This window comes from Schistocerca piceifrons, chromosome 2, assembly GCF_021461385.2.
Source record: "Schistocerca piceifrons isolate TAMUIC-IGC-003096 chromosome 2, iqSchPice1.1, whole genome shotgun sequence".
Taxonomy (NCBI): Eukaryota; Metazoa; Arthropoda; class Insecta; order Orthoptera; family Acrididae; genus Schistocerca; species Schistocerca piceifrons.
In genome coordinates, this window is record NC_060139.1 from 231993690 (window position 1) to 232004216 (window position 10527).

General features: G+C 36.6%; 1 protein-coding gene across 1 annotated transcript in view; it reads left to right on the forward strand.

The window, feature by feature from the left end:
* Positions 1-10116, forward strand: part of LOC124777236 (SET and MYND domain-containing protein 4-like) — a 31696-nt gene extending 21580 nt beyond the window's left edge. The window contains exons 3-5 of the mRNA XM_047252563.1: positions 977-1098; positions 1185-1922; positions 9616-10116. Coding sequence (XP_047108519.1) covers positions 977-1098; positions 1185-1922; positions 9616-10086 — 1331 coding nt within the window. The 3' untranslated portion in view covers positions 10087-10116. The remainder of the gene's footprint in view (positions 1-976; positions 1099-1184; positions 1923-9615) is intronic.
* Positions 10117-10527: the final 411 nt, after the last annotated feature.

A 10527-nucleotide genomic window follows, 5' to 3' on the forward strand; every position in this document is an offset into this window, starting at 1 on the left:
AGTCACTCCTAGATATTTTATGGCAGAAACTGTTTCCTGTGGTTTGTCATCAATAGTGTAGCTATACAACAGTGGATTTCTATTCCTATCTATGTGCAGTATGTTACATTTATTTACATTCAGGGTCAATTGCCAGAGCCTTTATCATCCATCAATTCTCACTAGGTCATTCCGCAATTCATCACTGTCTTCTGGCAGTACTACTTGTTATGGACAATTGTATCATCTGCGAACAGCCTTAGAGAGCATCCAACGCTTTCTACTAGATCATTTATATTTATTCTAAACAGTAACTTCCTATCCTTCCTTGGGGTGCATCGGAAATTACCATTACATCTGTTGTTTTTGTTCCATTCAGAGCAATATGTTGAGGTCTTGTCTGCAAAGTCAAGGAACACGGCATCAACCTGAACGCCATTGTCTACAACACCATGGAACTCATGGAGGAACAGAGCGAGCTAGTTTCCTGGTATCTCCCTCCCTCCCCCTCCCTCAGTACAGATCACAACACCTTATGCTTTCTTAATGTTTTCGCCACCCTGGTATGATATATGTAACTTCCCACTTGCTATTCCTAGATTGTGTACTGTATGAAAGAGTATAATGTAGGTGATCACGTAATTTTTGTAATAAATTTCAGTGATTCCTGGATCATTATTTTTAGTGTTCCTAGGATTTACTTCAGTTTTAAACTTTTCATTTACTCCAAACCAGTGTTTTCGTCTTAATTCCTTGCACCCGCTGCCTCCCTCCCAGCCATAAACTACCTTTCTCCAACACACCCCCTTGCTCTGCACCTCCTGCAGATATACAGTTGTGTGTGTGTGTGTGTGTGTGTGTGTGTGTGTGTGTGTGTGTGTGTGTGTTTTGTTGAGTTGTTACTTGTATTCAAAAATTTATTTAAATTTAACAAAATTATTTATATTCTACTAGAACTTTCCATTACCATTTTTAAAACTTTCTGTATTTTATTTAGGTGATGTGATTGCAATTGAGAGGCCATTTGCTTCAGTGCTGTTAGATGATGCATACTACACCCACTGCTACAACTGTTTGCTACGCTGTAATGCACTGATCCCTTGTGAAACATGTTCCATGGTAACATTCATGATAAAGTAACTTTCTGTTTTCATTATGTTTAATTTTTAAATCATATCACTGATTTCATTAACACTCTTTCACAGGTGATGTTCTGCAGTGACGAATGTCGAAATGAAGCACTAGAGAAAAGTCATTCTGTTGACTGTTCAATTTTGGCACCACTTACCAGATATGGAATCGATAAAATGGGAATGTTGGCAGTAAGGATTATATTGACTGCAGCAGCTTATGGAAAAAAATTAAATGAGCTGATCAGTGAAATACGATCTTTTGAAATGGAGACATCTGCAGATAAACGAACAAAAGGTTTCAGCAAAGATGGAAAATATCATTCTGATGAATATGCAACAATTTATCATCTGGTTGGCAATACAGACAAACGAACTGTAGCTGATTTGTTTAAGCGTGCTGTTAATGCTGCATGTATATTGCATTGTTTTGAAGAGTACTCAGATTTCTTCAATCCAGAAAATACTTCAAGTTATAAACAGTTGCCTGATTCAGGAAAGAACAAGGGAAGTGAAGGTCATCAGAACCCTCAAGATTTTCAGAAGGAAGCCAAACTTATTGTTGGTGGTCTTTTATTGAGACATTTACAAAATTTACCATGCAATGCTCATGAAGTTTCAGAGTTTATACACATTTCTGCAGTAACCCAAAACAAAGAAAAGTTTGATTTAGACATGATAGAAATGGGAGCCGCAGCATATTCTTTTTTAAGTTTGATAAACCACTCATGTGATCCAAATGTTGTGAGGAATAGTCACTGTGGAAGCACAGCTGTTCTGAGAGTCATAAAACCAATCAAGAAAGGTGAACAGGTATCAAAATTCCAATTACTTTTTTTCATTTTGGATGTCTATGGTTGTGTGTTAACATGTTTGCAATTACATTTACAAACATGTCTACCTTTGTTCCATTTTAAGTTTTATTTTATTTATCTATTTATGAGAGGTGGTAGTTTGCATGCGTTAGTGTTGTGGATAAAGATAAATCACTGAGATGCCCCCGCCCCACACACACAGGGAGGGAGATGGGGAGAGGAGGAGGAGGAGAACTAAATATAACTGTAATAAAATTATCATAATTATAAATTATGCATTTGATGTGTAGTAATGTGAAACACTAGTTTTGGTTTGCTATTTTCCCATTAATGGACTGCACGGGGTAACAAAAGAGCCTGTCCACCAGTAGTTGAAACCAGAATTATTACAAGAGGACTGATACAATGACTTTCTGGCTCACTGACTTACTAGCTTCTTCATCAAGAGCAAAAGAGGAACACAAAAATACAATATGAATAAGAGTAAATTTGACTAGTTGGAATTAGTAGCAGTTGTATCTAAATTATCCTCATTGATGGTGATAGTACCACATTTTTATTTCTTGTTCTTTTCTTACATTTCTAATTTTTCCTCAGCATATAATCCACCAGCTTGACACCCAGTATAATAAGCCTTCACATTCTTATTGCTCTGACCCAGGTTCCTGTTATTTGACTAATTAGTAAGTGTAGGGGCCAATGGCCTTGCTACAGTGGTAACACTGGTTTCCTTCAGATTACCAAAGTTAAGCACTCTCTGGCTTGGCTAGCACTTGGATAGGTGACTATTTGGGTCTGCCGAGTGCTAATGGCAAGCAGGGTGCATCCAGCCCTTGTGAGGGCAACTAAGATGCTACTTGACTGAGAATTAGTCACAAAAGCTGACAACAACCAGGAGATAGTGTGCTGACCACATGCCCCTCCTTATCTGTATCCTGTTACACCTGACACAGTGTTCAGTCAGTACCATTAGTCATGACAAGACATGTTTGGATGGAATTTAGTTTTTAGTTTTAGTAAGCATAGGGAACTTATTTTTTATCACTTTTCATTTGTGTCTTTTTCATTATTTGTGCTGCACTTGTTTTCCTTGGTCAGGTGCACTCTTTCTTGCTATTTTATTCCTTCTCCACTCTTTTTTATTTCTTTGTTGCTCTTAATTAATAAAACTGGAGCATTCAAAAAATTGAAGCTATCATTTCCAGGATTCAAAAAGAAAGAACAGATTTCAGTTGTTTATTACAGACAAACTATTAAAAATAAAAACACACTGCACATGTCACTGGATAGAGGAAGGTTCAAAATTTTGACACAGCTGCACTGTTGTTTGTTTGTAGCAACATGGTGACTACACCACAAGAGAAATCATTTTGTGTGTTGGACAGCAAGATCTTGTTCATTGATTCTGGCTTCTCTAGTCACCAGACCTCATACCTCGTAGTTTTTTTTCTGTGGGCTTATGTCTTTGTTCCACCTATGGCAGCTACTCATCAAGAGCTAAGAAATCAAGTTATTGAAGCTGTCACTACCGTTTCAATATTTCTTGAGCATTGCATGGTGCTCATGTTGAGTTTATGGAATAGTGTCTGTGCAAATGCAAATAGAATAGTTAATTCACAGGATAACATTAAAACCATATGGTCAGTCCTGAGGGAAGTGTCTGGTCAGCATCACAAGGTTGACAATGTAAAGTCATTTCATAGTAAAAATATTTCTGTTACTGAGATAAGTCAGATATATTTACTGCATTTAACAATCACATTCTGAACATTGCTGGTGAATTAAATAAAAACTTAGGCTCTACAGGCAATCATATAACTCTTGGATAATACCTTTCTGAGGCTGATGTGTGAAATACTCCCCTGTGACACCGACAAGTCGGAGATTGAGTCAATAATTAAATCACTAAAGACTAAGGCCTCTCATGGATATGATGGAGTATGTAGCAGAATACTGAAGTACTTTGCTGCATGTGTTAGCCCTGTACTCCGTCATATTTGTAATGTCACGTCTAAGAATGGTCAGTTCCATGAATGATTAAAGTACTCAGTAGTAAAACCACTTTATAAAAAGTGAGAAAGAGATGATTTAGACAATTTAGACCTATTTCTATGCCATCAGTGTTTGCAAAAGTTTCTGAAAAGGCTGTGTATGTAAGGATAATTGCTCATTGTATACCACATAATTTGCTATCAAATGTAGAGTTCAGTTTTAGAAGTGATTTAACAACTGAAAATTCTATATTCTCTTTTCTCTGAGAGATACTGGATGGGCTAAACAAATTAAACAAAAGATTTTGAACACTAGGCATCTTTTTGATTTAACTAAGGCCTCTGTGTTGATCACAAAAATATTTCTCCAGAAGTTGGACCATTATGAAATACGGGCGTTGCTCACAGTTGGTTCACCTGTTACTTTAACAACACATAGCAAAAGGTCATTATCCACAGTGCTGAGAATGACTATGATGCGGGGTCTGAGTGGGGCATGGTTAAATGGAGGGGTGCCCCAGGGATCAGTGCTGGGACCACTCCTGTTCCTTATTTATGTAAATGATATGCCCTCTAGTATTATAGATGATTCCTGATGACACTAGCTTGGTAGTAAAGGATGTCATGTGTAACACTAGCACTGTTTCAAATAGTGCAGTTCATGACATAAGTTCATGCCTTATAGAAAATAAACAAATGCTAAATCACAGCAAGACTCAGTTTTTACATTTTCTAACACAAAGTTCAATGAAACCTGACATTCTATTTTCACAGAATGGGCATATGATTAGTGAAACTGAACAGTTCAAATTTCTAGTTGTCCAGTTAGATAGTAAACTGTCATGGAAAGCCCAGATTCAGGGTCTTGTTTGAAGACTTTTTGCCACCATTTTTACTATTCAAATGATATGTGAAGTAAGTGATAGTTCACAGAAAATGTTGTCTGCTTTGCTTATTTCATTTGCTTATGATGTATGGTATTTTATTTTGGGGTAACTCTTCCCATCCTCAAAGCTTGTTTTTGGCTCAGAAATGAACGGTTCGGGCAATAAGTGATGTGAGTTTGCAAACCTGTTGTCGACCCCTGTTCATTTGTCTGAGTATTCTGACATTGGCCTCTCAATGTATATATTCTTTATTGTCATTTCTTGTTAACAATATCAACTTATTCCCAAGAATTAACAGCTTTCGCTCATTTAGTACTAGGCAGAAATCCACTCTGCATTTGGATCACACTTCCTTGACACTTATGCAGAAAGGTGTGCAGTATACTGCTGCATCCATTTTCAATAAGCTAACACAAGAGTTCAAAAATCTTAGCAACAATCCACACACTTTCAGATCGAAACTGAAGAGTTTCCTCATGGTCCACTCCTTCCGTTCTGTCGAGGAGATCCTTGAAAAATTAAGCTGATTCCTATGTTATAGTGTTGATTGTGTTTACATAAACATATGGCTTGTCTTTTTTGGGTTGATAAAAATTGTATCTCTTATTAGTTTTATGTTGTAATTTCATGTACTGACACATTCCATGACCTTGGAGATTCACTCCTCAATTTGGTCCTATGAAACTAGACATGTAGAATAAAAGAAATAAATAAAGTAAGACCTTGAACTTTCCTCTGTCCAATGACATGTGCAATGTCTTTCTAACTTCCATAGTTGCTTTGCAATAAACAATTGAAATCTGTTCTTCCTTTTTCAATGGCCTTGTGTTTCTGTCAGCCATGCCTTGTTGTGCAAAATTCATTGCTGTATAAAACATTGAAAATGTAATATTTCAGCTTGCATTAGAAATTAGATGATTTTTAAACTGGTTTCCCTTGTTAAATCCCTTCAAGAATGAGCTTCTAACATTTCAGATAGTATTTTTACTGCCGGTTAGGCTCCCTGCTTAAAAATGAAGTCCAATTTTTGCTCTTAGAATTATGATTCAGAAGATTTAAATTAATTAATTCAAATTGAAAGTAAAAAATGAATTTTTATTGCATGAATCACAGGCAATGAATGTCTGATCAACAACCCACAAAAAGGGTATAATTAGAGAGAAGGTGACAGACACTAACATTAAATTCAAGATTCAAAGAAATAACTCATTTCATTTCTACCGTTCAGAATTTTTGAAATTTTTTTCCAAACAGAGAAGCAAAATAGAAAAAGGCAGCAATTTACTTTATGGTTATAACGTAGTATCAGGTTACTTGAAGAAATACATCAACCAGTGACTGGGTGTTGTATTTCTTCTAGTAGTTTAATCCACAGTCATGGAGCTCAACCACCAGTGACATAGATAAATTACTATTCTAGAGGTAATTATGATTCAGACCTTTTATATGTGTTAAAGTATGAAGATAATTTGTTTTAAGTCACACTGTATCCTGCACTAAGACGTGCACAAGATGCCAGAAATTATTTGGATTTAAATGCAGATTGTTCAAATAATTGAGGATTTTATGACTATAAAGGAATTTTTACCCTGAGATCAATTCTTACGTCTTTTAGAAACAAAGAACAGCCAAAAATTGTAAAAGGTATCTTGCAGAGACTCTTACATATGAGATAACTGCCAGGATTTGGATTTCAGTTTCATACTGATAATGGGGTGTTGGTGACGGATACATAAAACAAGAGATTGATGAAAATAGAAATTATGAGAAATAGCAAGAAACATCAAATGGATAAAATCATCTACATAAATAAAATTGTAAATGTTCATTTGTTCAAAATCTTTAATCTGTGCAAGTTCTTCACCGGTCACTTTGATATTTTGACATAGCATTGCATTCGAATACACGTGTTTTCATGTACCCACTGGAGAGCCATTTATTCTCTGAAAGTTCTTCATCTCGAAAAGTTTTTGGCTGATTTATCAGAGTTTTACACAATACTCTATGAACATTTTAGATGTACATTTTAATATACAAATATATATGTAATATATAAAGGGGAAACATTGTTACCAAAAGTCACAAAAGTCTTTAACAGATTTACTTAAAATTTTACACACTGCTCTAATGAACATTCAGATGGACAGTAGCTTATATGTATTAACAGGAACTGTAAAACATAAAAATAATGAGTACTCCAGCAGCATCTGAACAGCACATTCTGCACGTTGGTAGCAGCCAGTGCAGGCCAGGGCAGTGCTGTCACTGCTCAAGTACTTGTTACTCCTCATGTTTTACTGCCCCTATAAATACAGGTCGGTAAAACAAACGTCGTACTAGAGTAATTTGGGACCACTATACTGAATCTGCATGTAAAATTCCACTTTAAAAATCATTTTGTTTGTAGCAGGAAACAAACCAACATTTTCTATTGATGCTTTACAGTGCATGAAAAATGTGACAAGCACTATTTGTTTGGGCTGACTCCAGCTATACATTGGAAAAACAAAATTGTAAATATCTCCTAAACAAGAAAATGCTCTGCTGTTGTAAAAATGTGAATTTTTGTTCCTTGGATTCAGCTAGTTTTTACTGTGATAGTGAGGCATTTAAACAATTAGACAAACTGTTTCCCCCATGTACATTCTTTCTCATAATATCCAACAATGGAAAATCCAGGATGGAATGTAACAATATTATGAGAAGGAAAGTTGCTACTCACCACATAGCAGAGATGCTGAGTCGCAGATAGGCCCAGCAAAAAAAAAAAAAAAAAACCTCTTACAGTTAAAGCTTTCAGCCATTAAAGGCTTGATCAACAGTAGACACACAAATGCACACACATACTCTCATGCAAACCTAACTCACACACACAACTGTAGTCTCAGGCAGCTGAATGTTTCTAAATGTAAATTGTATAAACAGCAATGAACTGTTTTGTTTGCTTTCTTGCAGACTGTTTTCACAGAAAACAGGAATGTTGTGTTTTGGGCTTATCGTCTTATGACTGGAAAACTACTACAGCATCTAAATTTGCAGTGACAATAGAAAAGGTTCCAGGTCAGTGGGTGGGGGGAGGAGGGTGAGAGAAGATGGATAGAAAGAGGGGGAAGTAGGAGAAGATTATGTCTTGTATCCAGTTCCCGTATATAATAGAAACATGTGCTTTCTCTTTTCTTTCTAGTCCCTCTAACCAGACTGAACCACAGTAATGTATAGCTGAATGTGACTAATAGTAAATAAAGAAATAATCAAAAAAATTAAATAACATTACTGAGTATAGAAACTACCATTGATAATGCCAGTGAGTGATAACGCAGAGTATAAATAGATAAGTGGAAAGCAGGAATAAAGAAAGGCATGGAAGATGACAAGCAAATCAAGGTGGAAAAGACTAGTGAAAATTAAGATGGGTGGCACATAACAGCCAAGAAGTACCCCCTGTCAAGTACTTCACAGTGCAGGAAGAGAGACAGAGAGAGAGAGAGAGAGAGAGAGAGAGAGAGAGAGAGTGTGTGTGTGTGTGTGTGTGTGTGTGTGTGTGTGTGCATCTGACGTCACAAAACACAGTCAGCCAATGAACAGAGAACGACGTTGCCAGAGCTCGACTGCAGTGCAGAGCACGGACGAGTGTCTTCAGTTTTAGAAACGTTCAGTTATAAAGAAAGTAATTGAACAAAAGCAGTGTCTTGATAGCGGACTTTCTTTTACAGAAAGCTTGGAAAAAGCATTCTTTATACCAATTGCCTCATATTCTATTATGAATTAAACCAAACAAGCAATAAGCCTCCTAATAGTGACAGCAAGGAAAGGTGTTTGTATCATTCTCACTAACCGCTTTTTCGCAATAAAGAAAAGTGGTAATTGTTTATTTCCTATTGTACTTCGACAAAACATGAGTAATTCATAGTCATACCAACAGTGTTTGTTGGTATTTTGCGTCAAATTTTGAAGTCCTCCGGGAAACGTATTGAATGACGAGCTACGTTAGCGTAATGGTTAAAGTGTATGGCTGCTAAGTGAAAGGTTCTGAGCTCAAAACTTCTTCGGTGCTTAATATTTTCTTTATTTAAAAACAATATCGAAGGGTCTTAATTCATAAATTTTATTCGTTTGAATGTAATTTTTTGAAATTTCTAGTGGCAACTAAAATCGACCATACGGAAAGTATACGCTATGGACTTTTACCTCTGCAAACTCTTCAAAATTTCGTGCAATGGTTTACTACATCTAATGCTGCACAATAACTGCATTGAACATCGAAACAAAATTAAGTCATATATGGGGGGGAAAGTATCAGTCAAGACGATGTGTAAAAATCAAATTTTTGGGCCAAATAGTTTTTGTGAAATCGAATGATAAAGTGTGTCACAGCCGTCGAAACACCATGTGTCTGCACAGGCGAGCAGTTCAATGATGATAAAATTGCTCAAATCGTGGAATGCGGGGAGCACGTCTCTGTAGCAGCGAAAGGGTTAATGCGGCTGTGGTGGCTTTACTTCATAAACTGCACACTCCCCCCGAAACGTAAGTTTGCTAACTATACTATGGCACTGCTTCTCTTGGCGCATACAACTGGCAACGCAGCAATCTCTCGCATCTGGGCGGGCATGCGCGAACCGTCAAGATTAAAGAATTGAACTATAGTGACCTGTTACATTTTGTGTGCGTCACACACATTAGTCCTGCTGGTTACAGGTTCCCTTTCCTTAGTTCCGTTTGCTGCAACTTTAACTGTGTGTCATTCATTATATTTGTTTGTTAATTTAGTGAACAGAAGCAGTTTCTTATAATTAATGATTTTCGTTTTCAGGTCTTTGACAATTATGGTTATCATTATGCAACTCATAGCCTTGAGGAAAGACAGTTACATCTGAGTTCACAGTACTTTTTCACGTGCATGTGTGAACCATGCACTGGTAATTGGCCTTTATATGTCAGTCTCCCGAGTGCACAGCTATTGCTTAAATGCACTCACTGTAGCACTATGCTAGAAGATAACTTTCCAACCAACCCGTCTGAAGGAAACTTGGTTACATGCACAATGTGCAAGGGTGTGAATGATGTTGTCAAGAGGAAGAAAGTGTTAATGGAGTCATCAGATCGATTTATGGAGAATATATCAGCTGTTTTACGTGGCCACACCGAAGGTGTTGCTACCAGTTTAGTAACTCATTTGACATTGTTGCATGAAAATGTACTAAGACCATGGAAAGAATACAATGACTGTCAAGAAGCATTGAAACAGTGCTTCAATTTTCTTGGAAACTGTTATACCATTTGATGAATAAATAAAAAGTTGGTGCCTTTCTAATCTTTCTGTGGTCATTTCATGTACCACAAAATGAGGTGAATCTGACCAGGTGGTGTCAATCCAATCATTTACCAGTTTTTCCACTTTTGGATAACTTAGCATAGCATTTTAAAAATTACATTTCAGTTGACCATTGTCGTGAATTCTTGCCTAATCTATCAACAACAACGGCATGTTGGAGTTCATGCAACCAGCAAATTGCATTGTAAGTAGGTGTGTGATCCTTGTGCTACACTCGTGTAGTCAACACAACAGTGCAAAACCTTCTGCTGGCGCCTGTTACTTCCGAAATGTAATTGGTAAATTGCAATATTATTGCTTGCATATGAACATCTTAAGTGACACAGTTTCTTTTTTCTTTTCATTAATAATACTGTTTAGTCACTATGCAGGCCTAATTAGAAAATTCCA